This window comes from Prenolepis imparis, unplaced genomic scaffold (genome assembly GCF_030444845.1).
Source record: "Prenolepis imparis isolate NDT839.2.m4 unplaced genomic scaffold, iyPreImpa1.0 SCAF_5, whole genome shotgun sequence".
NCBI lineage: Eukaryota > Metazoa > Arthropoda > Insecta > Hymenoptera > Formicidae > Prenolepis > Prenolepis imparis.
In genome coordinates this window covers 20,630,749-20,647,739 of record NW_028141163.1, presented here as the reverse complement: position 1 = coordinate 20,647,739, position 16,991 = coordinate 20,630,749, and the positions used below count along the sequence as shown (strand labels likewise).

The 16,991-nt window shown below is 43.3% G+C and overlaps 2 protein-coding genes across 2 annotated transcripts; one reads left to right on the top strand and one right to left on the bottom strand.

Moving 5' to 3' along the window:
* Positions 1-2,087: 2,087 nt before the first annotated feature.
* On the bottom strand, positions 2,088-2,540 carry LOC145936557 (uncharacterized). The gene has a single exon (XM_083038796.1). It carries the CDS (start codon positions 2,538-2,540, stop codon positions 2,088-2,090), a length of 453 nt encoding a protein of 150 aa, XP_082894922.1.
* Positions 2,541-9,550: 7,010 nt separating this feature from the next.
* On the top strand, positions 9,551-14,831 carry LOC145936556 (SCAN domain-containing protein 3-like). Its single transcript, XM_083038795.1, has 3 exons — positions 9,551-10,650; positions 14,078-14,264; positions 14,748-14,831. Exons 1-3 carry the CDS (start codon positions 9,551-9,553, stop codon positions 14,829-14,831), a joined length of 1,371 nt encoding a protein of 456 aa, XP_082894921.1.
* The last annotated feature ends 2,160 nt before the right edge of the window (positions 14,832-16,991 follow it).

The window sequence follows — 16,991 nt, the reverse complement described above, 5'->3', positions numbered from 1 at the left end:
TATGCCTTTGACTCTGGCGGTGATGTCAATGTTCCGCCTCTGGAGCTCCCGGGTTTGGGTGTACATTTCCTCGTACACCCATGCCGTCAGCTCCATCGGCGGTAGGCCCGCCAGAGTCGTGACCGCCGCGTGAGAAATAGTTCGGTAGCCGCGCACCACTCTGATCGCGATTCGGCGTTGAACTCGCCGCAACGCGTCCCTTATTTTCGGGGTGGTAAGCGCGGCCTCTGCCCAAACTGGCGCCCCATAGAGGGCTACCGAGTTTATAATTCCCGCGTACATTCGGCGCACTCGACCGTCCGGCCCCCCCAGATTTGGGAGTATGCGGCTCAAGGCCGCTGTTGTCCTCTCGATTTTTGGTGCCAAACGGTCAAAGTGATTGATGAAGGTCCATTTCCCGTCAAGGATGAGCCCTAAGTATTTAGCTTGCGCTCCAACCTCGACGGGGGTGCCATCCACTGAGATATGGGTCACCGGAGGCTTGCCATGCGAGCCGTCATGTAAGTATAGCGCCTCGGTCTTGCGAGGCGCCACTTGGAGACCCATATCCCTTATCCCCTTAACGACGCATGCCACCGCGAGTTCTGCCCGATTGCGGGTTTCCCCCCAATTTTTTCCCCCGGCCAGCACCAGCGTATCGTTCGCATAGCAGACAATGCTGCAGCCGGGGGGGAGGGCGGTGTGCAACACTCGGTCAAATGCGAGGTCCCACAGTAGTGGGCCCAGTACCGAGCCCTGTGAGATCCCGCATGTCATGCCCCTCCTGCACTGGAGTCCGTCCTTGTTACGGTATTCCAGCCTTCTATCCCGGAAGTAGCTGCGTACAATCCTCACGAGGTACGGGGGAACGCGATGCGCTTCCATCGCGCTCCCCACTTGTGCCCAGGGCAGGGTGTTAAAAGCGTTGGCTATGTCCAACGACACCGCCATGGCCACCCCGCCCCCGTCCACAACGGATTCCGCGAGAGATTTGACTCTTCCAATCGCAACTATCGTCGATCTTCTCGCGCGGAATCCGTATTGCTCCTCGTGAAGATTGGGGCCATCCCGGGATAGGTGCTGGACAAGCCGGTCAGCTATTACTCGTTCGAGCAATTTCCCGGCTTCGTCCAGTAGGCAGATAGGCCTATAAGCAGGAGGGGCTCCCGCTACACCGCCCCCCTTTGGGATAATGACGACTCTCGCCTTTTCCCATATTGGGGGGAACTCTCCTTCTTTGAGGCAATCTGTAAACAATTGCCTCACAAACACGGACAGGCTGTCCAGGGCCAAGACCTCAACCCAGACCCGGCCGGGAACTCCGTCAGGTCCCGGGGCTTTATTGCCCCGTGACCTGAGTCTTTTAATAATCCCGGCCATCTCTCTCCCCGAAACCTCGAGACTGTCGTCCCACGCCACGGGTTCCCCATCTTGGTATGGGGTTCCCGTGACAGTGGGGAAGAGTCTGCCCAAAGTGTTTTCCAGTTCTCGAGGTTCCATTGATTCCGTCACGGGGGGCACCCATCTTCGCAATTTGTTCATTACGATTTTATATGGGCGCCCCCATGGGTCTGAGTTGAGCGTGAGAAGTTGTTCGTCCCACGCTCTGGCCTTGGCCTCCCTGATGGTTGCGCTGAGGGTATTTCTCTCGTACCTATAGTCGTCGTACGCCTCAGCCGTCGCCTCGTCGTTATCGCGCCGCCTGAGTCTGGTGAAGCGTCGCCGAGCCGTGACAGTAATCAGCGTCTCTGCTCGGCGATTTCTTCGCTCCACCAGTATGTTGCGCGGCGCGGTTTGTTTTTGGTCCGGGGCATCGCGGCATCGCATGCCGTCACGATCGTGTCCCGGAGCCATCCCCTGTATGCTGTTATCCAGCATCTCTGTTCCTGGCCAGGTCGCCGAGGCGACTGCAGCCAACAGCCTGTCCGTGTCTATTTGTTTGAGGACCCATCTCCTTAGGCCTTCCACATTCTCCCCCTGGGCGCGGCCGAGCACCTCCTGGCGGGTGACGTTGACCCTCATTCCGATATAAAGATGATCGGAGAGGGTCTCCTGATCCATCATCCGCCAGTCGTATATTCTGTTAGCCGCAAGGGGGTTCGCCCACGTCAAGTCGACGATTGATTCCCCCTGCGAATCAGGGTGCTCCTCGTGCCTGTGTTCATTAAGAACAGGCCGAGTGCCGCCGCCCATGCCTCCAGGATCCTGCCCTTTGCGTCCGTGTGCCGGGAACCCCAACTTGCCGACTTGGCGTTGAAGTCCCCGCCCACGACCAACGGACGGTTCGTCTGCGCTCTCATCGCAACCGCCATCCCGTCTAGTACTTGTTCGTACTGGGCAGCTCCCAGGCTGGGGGAGATGTAGACTCCCACCACAGAGATGGGCCCCCACTCCACCATAACGAATCCTTGTCCTGCCTCCAGTTTTTGGCAGGCAGGCGAGTTCCTTTCCTCCCTCCATGTGATTGCCACGGAGCCCTCGTTGTTAGTGGCCCAACATGAATGTTGGTCCGGGACTCTGTAGGGCTCCGCGGCTATCCCCAAACCACACCCGCGCTCCATCAGGGCCTGTATGAAAAGGTCCTGGGCCGCGCGGGCGTGGTTTAGATTAGCTTGGAGGAGGCCGACCGACATTCTACTGATTGTGGTCGGTCTCCTCCTCGACATCCATTCTCTCCGCCTCCTTTACTCTCCGCCGGCTTTTCCTCGCTGCGAGGCTCCTTCCTCTTTACCGGGGCCGCCTTGCTGGTTCTTGCGGCACCCCGTTTGGGCCGCCCCTTGACCTGTCTCGGCGCCCCTTCCTTGTTGTCGGGTGGCCCTCTTGAGGCTTTGTCCCCCGATGTCTCCCTCGTTGTTGTCGTTGCGGCAGCAGCTTTGGGGGCTTCGCTTCCCCTGCTGCTACCGTTTTTCCTCTTCTTTCCCATAGGAGGGTTGCACGCTGCGCTCCCCATCCTATGATTTGCCGTTCTGCCCGCCTCTTCGCATAACATGCTTTTCGGCCGGTTCCCGCATTCTCTTGCCTTATGCCCTTCAGCGCCGCAATTATAACAATTGTTGCGCCGATCTATTTCGCTTTTGCAATCCTCCTGGACATGCCCCTTTTTCATGCACCTGTAACATTGTAGGGGCCTGTCCCTGAGGAGCTCTGCCGTGGCATGGATCCAGCCGAATTGGATCTTCCTCTTCTCGATGATCTTTTGCACCGGAATCAGCGGGCATCTCACCCATACTGTGCCAAGTGCCTTGTTGGCGAACCTTATCGGGCCGACTTTGATGTCGTCGGCCCCGCATCCGCCCACTTCGGCCAGTTTGGCACTCACCTCCTTCTCCGTCGTCGAGTCCCCGCAATCTAATCTCTGCGGTCTTGACGGGTCTGGCGATTTTAACGCCTTCCATTTCGCCGAGAGCCTCTCTCAGCTTCTTGGCGAATATGTTGGCTTTCGCTTCTCTCTCCTCCCCGGTGACCTCGTATACCATGGCACCGGTAATGCCCTTGTGGGCCTTGATGCGTGGTATCCCGAGGTCCCCGAGGTTTATCCTCTCTCTGGCCTTCAATATGGCCTCTTTGTACATGCCCGGTGGGCATGTTAAAGTGATGGCCGCCGATTTTAGGGCCTTCCTCTTTCCCAACTCCCTCTCCTTGGGCTTTCCGGCCACTTCACCCTTAGCTCTCTCAGAGAGAGGGGGGGAGTGCCTCTTGGCCATTTCCTCTTTCCTGTTTTCCGTCCTGGGTTGTTGGGTGGCGGCGGCGGCTCTCCTTTTTTCCCTTCTTCCGACGACCATGGCCCAGGTGTCGTCCTGTGCCCCGGCCGATCGGAGAGGGATGTTGGAAGTCCCTTTTTCAGGCTCCGAGGTGTGAGGGTGTTTGCCTTTTTTAATTGGCTCTCGCTTGCTTCCGGCTTGTGCGTGGTGCGCTGTTGCCGGTTGCCTGTCTCCCTTCCCCTTCTTCTTCTTTTTCCCTTTTGTCAGTTTTCCCGTTGTCCGCATTGTCATCGCCTCTCTGCTCCTTGGTGCAGTAACTTGCATCCCGGAGGGGCCAGCAGTGCCATGCACTTCAATGGGTGCCTTGGGTTCGGGGGAGGTCTTTCCTTCTGTAGGGAGAGGTTTCCCAGGGGGCTTTTTGGGCCCCCGCATAAAGGCCTCTCTCTCCTGGAGGAGGGTTTGTATGCGCGCCGATAGGTCGTCATATTTTTTCCTCTCCTCTTCCGTCTCTATTCCAGGGGGATACTCCCCCATCACTTTCGAGATCCTCTTGATCGGGGGTCTCATTGGCGGTGGCGGTGGTGGCGGTGGGGGAGTTCTTCCGGTTTCCTCCATCTGTACCTCCATCGGTTCCGGGTTCTCTCTCTGCAGCGTTATGCCCTCCGAGTTTGTCCGGTCCCTTTGTGCCTCAGATTCGGTGATGGGTGCAGTGGATGCGTCTAAGGACCGTCTCTCGCTTGTCATCTTCCTCATTTGCACCCTCGCCTTGGCCGTCTCTGTGTGTAGTCTCGCTACCTCCGCACGTAGGGCTTTCACCTGCTTCCTAAGGTGCTCCTTCGAGCCTTCTTCCTCCCCGGCATCATGCGCAGCGATCCTCTCGTTGAATACGGTAATGGCCGCTTCAAGGTAGCTTGCAGCTTCCTTTATCTCTACCTGTATTGTTCCTTTTAGACCCTTTTTGGACCTGACGACCGCCTTCATTAGCATTCCAGTGTGCTTGGGGCCTTCAGCCGTCACGTCCAGTGTTGGGGCCTCTCTAAGGTCTTCGGCGTACTCTATCGCTTTGTCCTTCATTCTTTGGAAGGCCTTTGAATCCGTGAGGATCACCGTCGGGTCGACAATGATCCTTTCATTCTCCTCTGCTCTCTTCGCTCTCTCGATTTTCTCCTGTATTTGGAGCCGGCGTTGGAAGGTAGTTTCCGGTCTTCCCCTTCCCCTCTTCCTTTTCTTTGACGGGCGGAGTATTTCGTTCAATTCCGAGTCCAGCGAGGACTCGTATTCGTGCTCGACACCCACGTCTATTCCCTCCTCTTCTATCGGTTCCTTCGACGGGCCCGGTTTATCCAAGGACGTCGGTATCAGCGCTGTTTTAGATTTCGGCCCCAGTTTTTTCATCAGCCTTACGGTCTGATCCACCTTCTCTATTTTGATCACGGCCACCTTGGTGGCTCGTGCTCTCGTAGAGACTCCCTCCTCTTGTCTTGTGGAGACTGCGTTGAGTGGCTGCGATGTCACTGTCTCGCAGATCTCCATATCTTCCGCTCCCTCTATGTTATTGGTAGTAGTGTAATGAGTAGTATTCATTGCGGTTAAATCCCACTTTCCTGGCCTGGCTCCACCGACCGGCGAATCTCCCACCGGTCAGGGGGTGTCCCGAAACATGACCGGCAGCACTCCACCGACCGGGCCCGGTGGACTCACCGGGGATCGGCTTACACCCATGGCGAGATGGCTAATGAGCCACCCCGCCAGGGTCCCAGGCCCCTTACTGGCCCACGCAGAGTTTTGACGCTCCGCGTGGGTTTTCGGGGGTCCCTCGCCTCCAACAACGAGGGTACCAGGCCAGGCGGCGCCACCCGGGGGGCCCCACGGACGGTTGGGACAGGGTCGCCGCTCCCCGGCCCTGTCTTGCCGTGGCGACCAGCACGCACCACACCGGTAATCACGTCCAGTGTGGGCTGACACCTTCCACCAGGTTGCTTCGGAAGAGGCAACGGTCGCTTCCGGCTGGTGGTAACTACTCTCGCCGCCGGACCCCGACCTCGAAGTACTTTCGAGCGGCCCCGGTGGCTGACCAGCGTGGATCCCTCCGGGCTCCGCCCCTTGGGTAATCCCTCTGGGCAAAGCCCCTCGGGTAGCCACGCATGGCCATCTCCGCCGCCCCCAGCCCGAGCTCGGAATACGTCCGAGTGGCCCGGGTGCGGCCAACTCCAGGGACGCTGGGACGAGAGCGAACTCTCCACCAGCACCCTGGGGCTCCTCTCCTCGCCGGACCCTGCCTCGGAAAAGTCCGAGCGGCCCCGGCGACCAGCCAGCGTGGCCCCTCCCGGCGATGTCCCTCGGGTAAACCCTCCGGGCAAAGCCCCTCGGGTAGTCACGGATGGTCACCCAACCCCGCGGCCCCCGCCGCAAAAGATCCCACCCCGAAGCCCCCGGGAGACACCCCCGGGAAAAACCCCGAAACACCCCCCCAAGGCAGCAAAGCGAGAACCCCGCGGCCGAGGCCGCGTCTGCATGGAGGGAGGACAGCGTCAAAGACGCCGTGCAATGTCCATCCCCTAACGGTGCCATGCCACCGGGCGTTTGTATTCAAGGTCACCATCCTCTACCACATACGAGCCGAACCTCTATAGGGGAAGTGGGCCCCCTCCTCCCACAGGGAGGGCTCCCCGAGACTGGGGAAACTCCCCAGAACTCGGGGAGTTGATGTACCCGATGTTACTCGGGTACGGGATGCTGTTAGCACCTTTTGCAAGACTATCCTCTTGCAAAGGGTGAGCCCTCTCGCCACGGCAAGGCCGCATCCCACGAGAGGGACCTTGCCGTAACCCTAGTGTAACTCTGATCAACTCTGATCCAGTGGAAACAGGCAAGCCAACTCGACTTTGACCCTACTCTGATCCGATTTGAACCCTCGGTGGAAACATAGTCACTGTCAGCGAAATAGAGGTGTGCGAATCATCGTTTTGTACGATCAAATCGAATCGAACCGAATCTCTAAAAAATATACTCGAACTCGAATCGAATCGAATCTTTAAAAATTCTTTCGAATCGAATCGAATCGAATCTTTTTAATTCGAATACGAATCAAATTCTAATCAATTTTTACTGATTTCAATACATGCTAATTTGAACGTAGCAAAGTATGTTTCTTCAATGACATTAGAAGTCTATTTTTAAAAATGGCCAAAAAGACAAGTCGTTGTGTAACTTTTTCTGAAAAAATCTGTTACTAATAACAAAGAGAATGCTGTGCTAAGTAATAGAAAATTCATAAGAGATATTAAACGTTGAATGTTTAAGTTTCATAATATACATACGCAAAACAATTAGGGGAGCTCTTTAAAATTTGCAAAATTTGATGATTTTTAAGAAGCCATATCTCGGCTTAGAGAAGTCGTAGAACAATGTTTCTGAGCGCATTTTAACGGGCGAAGCCTCAACTTTAAAGTGGGTAATGTAGCATTATTCGTCTCATCGAACTGTTTTCCGTTAAAATTAGATTGCGAAAAAACTCTGGAAATTTCTTGACTTTGTAATTGTTCATGGAAAAAGCAGGGATAGAACCATAAATGCCATCACATTGGCTTTGAAGTAGAAACTCTTCCCTTTAAAATGCCGCAAGAAACATTACTCTATCATGCCTAGTAGCCGAGTTATCGGATTTCAAAGTCACCCCTGCATTTTGCAAGATTTTTAGCAATACCACCAGCATTCGCGTTATCCAATGTGCACCACGGGAAGGTTGTTCGGTCGGATTTTGCACATCATGTGTATGGTGTATGTGTACGTCAATGTTAAGTGTGTGCGTGATACGCGTGTGTGTGTGTGTTTGTCAGCAGAGATAAGGACCCCACAGTTCGTCACTCCCGCTGCTGTGTGTGTAAGTGTATGGATGAGTGTGTGTGGGTATGTGGGTGTGCGCGCATACACACTCACATACACCCACACACGTACACACACACCCACACACGTACACACACACACCCACCCATATATTCACACACACTTACACACAAAACAGAGAAAGTTTGGAGTCGTTAACTATCGCGGGAATGACGAACCGTGGGGTCCTTATCTCTGCTGACACACACACACACACACACGCATCACGCACACACTTAACATTGACGTACACATACACCATACACATGATGTGCAAAATCCAACCGAGCAACCTTCTTATGGTGCACATTAGTTAACGCGAATGTCGGCGGTATTGCTAAAAATTTTGTAAAATGCAGGGGTGACTTTGAAATGCGGTAACTCGACTCCTAGGCATGATAAGCAATGTTTCTTGCGGCATTTTAAAGGGAAAGATTCCTACTTCAAAGTCAATGTAATGGCATTTATGGTTCCATCCCTGCTTTTCCATGGACAACTACAAAGTCAAGAAATTTCCAGAGTTTTTTCGCAATCTAATTTTAAGCCTCATACGAAAAACAGTTTGATGAGACGAATAATGCTACATTACCCACTTTAAAGTTGAGGATTCACCCGTTAAAATGCGCTCAGAAACATTGTTCTACGACCTCTTTAAGCCGAGATATGGCTTCTTAAAAATCATCAAATTTTGCAAGTTTTAAAGCGTTCCCCTAATTGTTTTGCGTAGTATATATGTGATAATTTCGAAAAGACTTGCAATAAAATTAATATTTCTATTTTATAGGTGTCACCACAAAATATTGACATACGATAAATGTGTATTAAAAAGACAAGCATTCAGGCTTTAATGAAAAATAAGATTTTAATTAAACTTTTTTAATAAATAATAATAACTAATAATAATAAATTACAAATTCAAAAGGAGGCTATATGGAGCCACGCGTAGGGTGTAGGTACGCAAATATTAAAAACAAACTTGTTGGAATAACAAATTTATTAAATCTAAACGTTTCGGTCCTTTCTTTGGACCTTCTTCAGTAAATTTAATACAATCAATTATAATAGGGAATCTACATACTACCGCACGCAGCGCAAAAGCCGTGAGCCCCCCTATCGATATCCCATTAAATAGACAAATCGGGATATCGATAGGAGGGCTCACGGCTTTTGCGCTGCGTGCGGTAGTATGTAGATTCCCCATTATAATTTATTGTATTAAATTTACTGAAGAAGGTCCAAAGAAAGGACCGAAACGTTTAGATTTAATAAATTTGTTATTCCAACAAGTTTGTTTTTAATATTTGCGTACCTACACCCTACGCGTGGCTCCATATAGCCTCCTTTTGAATTTGTAATTTATCAATGCAGGGAGCCTACATTGTTACTTAATAATAATAATTCTCTTAATAGGTTTAATTATTAAAGATATATAATAAATAACCTTTTTAATAAGTAAATTTAAGAAATATTTTTATCGGCTCTCATTTAATAAATAAATAAATATGATTTTTTAAAACGACCAATAGAGCCAAGCACGAAAATTAATTCTAATTTTTAATAAGTATAATTATTATTTTATTAGAAGATAGATGATTATATACTTGAAAATAAAATTAACATAACTTGAAAAATAAAATTTCAAATATTGCGTCCTTAAAACTAAAACAGTTAAAACAGATTAACCGAGCGAGAAACATGAATGAGGCGACACGAAAAATGCAATCGATTCGAAATCGAACCAGTTATGATTCGAAATTGTCGAATTATTCGAATTCGAATCAGTGTGGCGATATGGGCCGGGTTTTATGCGCATGCGCGGCCGAAACAACGGCGTATCATGTTAGTTATCAAGTGGGCGCTAAAGTCTTGGCGGCGGGCGGCGGGCCTAGTGACAGCTGACAGCGAGCAGTAAGGGTTAGTTAGGTAAGTCGATTAATTATAAATAATATTATTTATTATATATTTATTAATATAATAATATTAAAATGGATAACGTAGGAAAAAGAGCAATTAAAAAACAGAGAATTAAGAAATTTCAAAAAGCATGGCTAGATGAAAATATTTTTAAAGGATGGTTGGCTCCTCATCCTGTAGAAAATAAAGCAATTTGTATTATATGTAATAAGACCATCAGGTGCTGCAAAACGGATTTAATTAAACATTCTGAAACATTTAAACATTTGGAAAATTCGAAAGAAATTAATTCTGAAAAACATAACGCGACTGAAAATACAAGCACATTAACGCATAAGGATAAAGTCAAACGCGCAGAAATAAAATTAGCTTCTTTTTTTGCAGAGCATAACGTTGCTTTTCGTACGGTGAATCATTTAATTCCGTTATTAAAAGATATTTATATAGATTCTGAAATTGCACAAAATGTTTCACTTGCTCGACATAAGTGCGCAAATATTATCACAAAAATTATTGCAAAACGCGAAATTGAAAATATTGTTCAAAACTTACGAAGTTGTAAATTTTCCATTTTAATTGATGAAAGCACAGATATTTCAGACACCAAAGTGTGCGTTCTTGTTCGATATGTGTCACCTTCAAATAAAAATGTTGTAACGCAGTTATTAGAATTATTATCTTTAGATGCGACAGATTGCACCGCGAGTAAAATTTTTGAAAATTTTAAAAATCTTTTAAAAGAAAAAATTCCTATCAAAAATATTGTTGGAATGGCATGTGATAATGCATCAGTAATGACAGGACGCAATAACTCTTTTATGTCTCGTTTAAAATTAGAAATACCAGAATTAATAACATTAAATTGCATTTGCCATTCTTCCGCGATTGTAGCCAGTAAAGCGTGTGAAAAATTGCCTTCATCTTGTGAAAATTTAATTAGAGGAGTTGCCACTTATATTTCGGGCAGTGCAAAAAGAAGTGCAATTTTAAAAGAATTTCAAGAATTTTTCAATGTAGAGAGAAATAAAATTTTAAAATTATCTAGTACTAGATGGCTTGTGTTACACAATTGCGTTGTACGACTTCTCGACAACTGGGAAGTTCTAAAAAATTATTTTATTTTAGCGACAGTAGAGGATAAAACGAAATCTGCGGAAACCATTTTAGCAATGTTAAATGATAATTCAATTAAAGCATATTTATTATTCTTAAAATATTCATTAAATTTTTTTAATAGTTTTAATGCTTTATTTCAGTCGCGTGATATTTTAATTCATAAATTATATTCAACTAGCCAGAAATTAATTCACCAGATAGCTCAAAATTTCATAAATTTTAATGCTCTTAAAGATATTTCTACTTTAAATATAGACGATCAAAATAATATTCAATATTGAAAATATATATCTTGGACCCGAATGTAATACATTATTAGAAACATTATCTTTGGAATGCGCGCAACAAATTAAATTAAAATGTTTAGATTTTTATATCACAGCAGTTCGAGAAATGCTGAAGCGTTTACCATATAAAGATAAATTATTTGAACAATTAACTTTTCTAGAACCGAAGATTGCTCTTTATGAAGAAGGTAGACTTAAAATTAAAGATTTAACCTATATTGCTACGCGATTAGGACATATTGATATCACAAAGTTAGCTTTTGAATGGAGAATTTTGCCATCATGTTTTGATGATGAGCAGAAAACAGAGTTAGCGTCTTTAAATATAGATCTAATGTGGAAAAAAATAGTAGAATCTAAAGATATTTCTGGGGAAAAAATGTTTCCAAATTTAGAATCTTTAATCGAAATAGTTCTTTCTTTTCCCCATTCGAATGCTGAGGCCGAACGAATTTTTTCAATAGTAACAGATATAAAAAATAAAAAAAGGAACCGATTGTGTAATGATACTGTTTCCGTGATTTGTGTTATTCGGTCTCATTTTCAATCACAAAACATTAATTGTGTAAACTTTGAAGTAGACGCCAGGCATTTGGAACTGCATAACGCGCAAAATTTATATGGAGAACAATGCACACCTGATGGTTCTTAATCATTTTGTTTTTTTTTCACTTTTAAATATTATTTTATTTTACTATTTTATTATTTCATTAATTTTATTATTTAATTATTTTATTTTGTAGAGTCACATCTAGCCAATATTCTCTTAATGCATGTTAGTTATGTGTTTTTATAAACTTGTTTCTTTTCAGAGTTTTATTATTATTCTCTTTTCAGAGTCATAATATATCTTAATAACGTAAACTTGTGTACCTGTAACGTAAACTTGTGTACCTGTAAAAGTCAAAGCTTTGTGCAATTTTATTTTTATAATTTTATTTCTAAATATATAATTATTATTCTATTTTTATTTCTATAATTATTTATTTTATTTAGATAATTATAATTTGTTATATAATTAAGTTTATAACATTAATTTGATTTTAATTATATTTATATTTAGAGTTTCATATATATAGTATATGTTATAAAATCTATTTAAAACGTTATTTTATTTTTAGTTTACTATAAGATATAGTTTATTATAAAATATAGTTTATTTAAAATTTATTATCCGATGTTTCTTTATTATTCTAATACGTTAATATTTTTTGTTTATTAATTTTGATTAATTTTTTGTTTATGAATACTGGTAAGGTTTTTGGCAGTTTTCCTTACCCTTGCAACAAATGTTGGTATTCTTTAATATTTTTCTGCCAAATAAAATATTTTATTTTGAGTTATATTAAAAGTGTTTTATTTTTAAAGTTATTTTAGCCCTTTCCCCTTTTCAGCTTTTCTTTATTTTATTCTACAATAATAAATGGAGCTAATTATATTTTTATATATGTGCGCGCGCGCGTGTGTGTGTAGACAATTTTTTTTTATTTTTGAGAATTGATAAAGAAAATGTTGCATATATATATATATATATATAAAAATCGAAAAAGTTCATATATATATGTATATATATAATTTTTTACCGATTCTCAAAAATTAAAAAAAAATTTGCGGGGCGATTAACGATACCCCTCTTTCTTGTAGGTACTTTACTGATAGCGTACTGGCCGCGCAAGCGCGAAAAACCCGGCCCATATCGCCACACTGATTCGAATACTTTACATTCGAAAACGAACTCGAATCGAACTCGCAATAATTCGATTCGATTCGATTCGAATTCGAATGATTCGCACACCTCTACAGCGAAACACAATTGACAGAATGTCTGTGATTCGACGAATTTCGTTCCGTCAATTCCGCATTGCGCATGTTTCGCATCATATGTGACTTCGCGCCTGTCGCGTCTGCGTGACTTTCCTTCTCTCTTTATTCCTAGGCTAGAGAGGAGAGGCCGCTCTCTACTTTTGTGGGGCAACCTGGATACACCGGCTATACCCCATAAGGATGCCGAGAGCTAGGGCCACGATCATATAAATAGGTCTGGACACTTAGGCTCGGCAAGCGTCCTTTAAATGAAGCCAATATGGCGTCAAAAGAAGTAAAAAAAATAAAATAAAATATTTAATAAAATATTTTTTTCAGTTATTGATGTCACATACTTGTTTGTTAAACAGTTAAACACTTAGAAATAATAATTATTTAATTTTATCATTCAAAGCATGCAGCAATTCCGCGGTACATGCGCGGTAAGGTTTATTTCTTCTGACGCCATATTAGTTTGCTGGTTTCACTTGGGTTCCTCTTTCCTATGTTTGCGACAAAGAGTGTCCAGACCTGTTTATATGATCCATGGGGGTAAGAAATAACAGGCGGGAGTGTAAAGCCTTTTAAGTAGGGGGGGGGGGGTAACAACACCAAATGTGATTGGTTGGCCACAGTAATATGGCGTTTTGTATTTTTTTTATCTTATCTAACCTAACTGAACCAAGTAAGTGAGAAACACGTTTGGCGAATAAATCGGATTTCACATTAATTTTGTTTTAAAAACATAAAAGTTATAAAATATTATAAAACAAAATGCCCATGCTACTAAATACATACAGATTCGCTTACAATAGGCTTGTTTTCTATTCCTGAACTGATGCAATAAGTTAGAATGAAACAATAAAGTATATTTTGTCTCACTCTAACTTATTGCACCAGTGTGCACAGTTCAGCCAGTGCAGGAATAGAAAACAAGCCTTATATGGTATAACACAATATATTTATTACTATCATACATACAATTATTTATTATTTATAAATATTATTTATAAATTTTTACATTTTTTGTGTATGCTTTCATCACTATTTCAAATGTAGCGCTTCGGTAGGCCGCGCCAATATGGCGCTTACTGTTCCCCCCTTACGTCTGTTTGCCAGGCAAGGGGGGTATATCCTCCCTCCTGTTATTTCTTACCTCCATGATATGATCGTGGCTAGGACTAATTTGAGGAATCTAGGGAATGTGTGGGAGACCCGGGAGCAGGGATTTAATTACTGAGGATAGTTGGTTCGCGCAATCTCCTTTAAATTTCCTAAAATGGAAACTACGTAGTCGATGGTTAATTCACCTTTTAAATACTCGATAATCACATCTATTATTGCGGATATTAATGCATTAAATAAAAGGTCTTCGTCTTTATTTGAATGTAGATTGTTGATGAGGGTGGAATATTCGAATTTTAACGAGGTTTATTTACTTATTTCCGTGAATTTCATCAATTCGATAGTCACTGGGGAGTTAAAGATGATTCAAATAGACGACGAGCTGATCGATGTCTATTATTCCGTTTTGGAAGTCGTCACATGGAAGTCCCGGAATGTCTTCACAAAAGCTCAGGTAGCATCTAGACTGATTTAATATCTGATAAAACTGTTTACTTGAAGTAAAGTGCATATACATCAATTGTTCAAGTAACCAGCGTATTCGTCTATCTCCAAAAAATTCTCTGGTAGTTGAGTTTTCAATTGCAAAATTAGATTAGATTGAAGTTCCTGGGGAATATTCTTCTCATCTGGATTTTCCTCAGGATTATTTATATTTTGACACAACTCAAGATATGAAAATAATTCCTGGGAGTAGGTAGAGAAATCGGGGATGGATCCGGTGCAGGGGCGGTTACTAAATTAGTGGGTTCGTTGATTATGCTTTTTTGCAAATTAACGGAGTTAGTTTGAGTAGAAGAAGTTTTTAAGCGGCGCAATATGTTAGGAGATAGTGAAACAGTTTCGCAAGATTTAACGCGAGGCTTATCTATATTTGCTTGCCGGTTGAGCCAACGTATGTAAGATGCGACATGTGAGACGCGGTTTTTCGTATCAGCTCGGTGGTTCCGCTTTTTCCGGCGAGCGTTTCTGGTTTTCGGGTTGCTCATCTACAAGGGAGTTATGTGATGACGAGGGGTGATGATTGGTCTTGTTAAAAGCTAATATAGTGTAAGAAGGAGGGTCTCAAGATAGCAATATCGATATCAAATCTATATGTTTCTATACTATCCTAAATTCAATTTTAAAAGAAAGGCCAAGGATAATGGAAAAAATGTCTCCGGGCACAACGGTGGGTGCTTGGCGACAATAGGAATTTCATAGAGTGATGATGGAAAGATTGCCGATCAAGGGCATTCCTAGAACGCTCGGGGGCGATGGAATTATTAAGGAGCGGGTAGAAGGTTGCTTGGTCTTACAACACAGTATGCTCAGCAACTACAGGTTAATTAAGGGTTGGACTGGGTCCGAGGTAAAATATGAAATAGTTCGTCTCTTGTTACCGATTTTACTAGGGAAAGACAGGGCGAAGGGAAATGTCTTCAGCAATGCGAGAACGCTCATTGACGAGAAGGATTATTCAGGGTGATGATGGGGAGATTGCCTATCAAGGGCGTTCCTAGAACGCTCGGGGGCGATGGAATATCGAGGAGGAGGGTAGAGAGTCGCCCGGGCTTACGATAAATGTATGCTCAGCAACTATGGGTAATTATAAAGATTGGACGACGTCCGAGTAGTGACAAGAGTACGAACACCACGTTAAAGTTAATAATGTCTGATATTGATATTTAATAGAAGATTGATAGGTTGTGGGTTATGACTTTTATGAAGTTTGACTGACAATAGAAGCTGTCTGTAGCATGTTAATACTTGACAGAGGTTTTCTTTTATTCATTTAGGATTCAATTGAAAGATATGAATAATAATAATAATAGGAAGGATTGTCAGTCCAGCACGACTTTTAGAAAGGCAAAGTAATATGTTGCAAGATAAAGTACTTACCTTTATAATTGAAGCAATGGATTCTTAGTTAGGCAGATTCTTCGTACGCTCGTCTGGTTTCGCTCCTCTTTAGGTCCTCGGTCTTGGGATGCGCGTGACAAAATCAGGGTACTCGGATTTAGGTGCACTCAAAATTCTTTATTATAATCTACTTTACAGAACTATATGTGATTAACGAGAAACAAAGACGTAAACGACGTTGACGGCTAACGCGTTATCGAATACAATTCAAGAATGAAATCTCGCTTCGTGAATGCTGCAGTAACGAGACTTAGATTATGTCCGCCGTATAAATGCCGTGCTGCGCGATACAGAGTAACGTAATGAAAAGTGCCGTGCTGCGTCAGAAATTTTGGGGTTTATATATCTACCGAAATCGAGAGGTGTGCAAATCATTTTTAGTGGGGGTTTCAACAAATCGCTTCTTAGAAGGTATTATAACAATTGTATTGAAGAGATCAGGCGATCGGAAGTGGCGGATATCGATTTCTGGGTGCTAGATAATCCGGATTAAAGTAACGAGACGGTACGGCAAGATGTAATAACTTCTAAGAATCGCTATAAAATAATTCCATCCTGCACGTGTAGCGCGGATTGTCGTTTACAGATGCGATTTAATTGTTTCTCAATTCTACGAACTAATTAGGGGAGTCGATACACAGGTGTGTGCTATAGTTCTCATAATCTGCTTAATATTTTCGTTATGGAATCATTCTCTATATAATTTATTCTGTATTATTTTAAGATTTCTTTAGCTTAAAAGTAAGATAATGGCTGCTTTCGCGAAAAATCAAAATGATCCAGATTAAAATGATCGGTGCGCTGTGATTGGTCAAATCTAGAATTTCATTATGATTGGTTCTTTCTTCAGTGCCGTATCAATCATCAGCTGTACACAACACATATATACAATAAGAATGAAAACAAATTTCTAAGTTTAGCTCTAAAATATAATAGTTCTAAGAGAAATGGAAAATCATAATTTAAGTGCTACTGCAGAAGAAATTGTTACAGTAAATGTATTTTGGTCAAAAATTATTCTTACAATCAAAGATTTATCAATTAATTTAATTGATAAATCTTTGATTGTAAGAATACTATATGTAATTTAGCAAATATTTATCAATTAATTTAAGATCAATTAAATTAGATTTACACATCCAATTTTCTTAAAAATTTATTCATTTATATATAAAAAAATTACATCTAATTATTTTTATATCTGAGATCTTTTAACAAAAGCAAATGTGTTTTATAGCAATGGATTTTTGGAACTAATAATAACACTGAAAAAAGTGAT

Coding starts and splice junctions, on each gene's coding strand:
- LOC145936557 (XM_083038796.1), bottom strand. CDS start 2,540: ATGGAGCGCGGGTGTGGTTTGGGGATAGCCGCGGAGCCCTACAGAGTC.
- LOC145936556 (XM_083038795.1), top strand. CDS start 9,551: ATGGATAACGTAGGAAAAAGAGCAATTAAAAAACAGAGAATTAAGAAA. Junction 10,651..14,077: donor GCGGAAACCATTTTAGCAAT/GTTAAATGATAA, acceptor ATTTGAATGTAG/ATTGTTGATGAGGGTGGAAT. Junction 14,265..14,747: donor ATGTCTTCACAAAAGCTCAG/GTAGCATCTAGA, acceptor TTTTCGTATCAG/CTCGGTGGTTCCGCTTTTTC.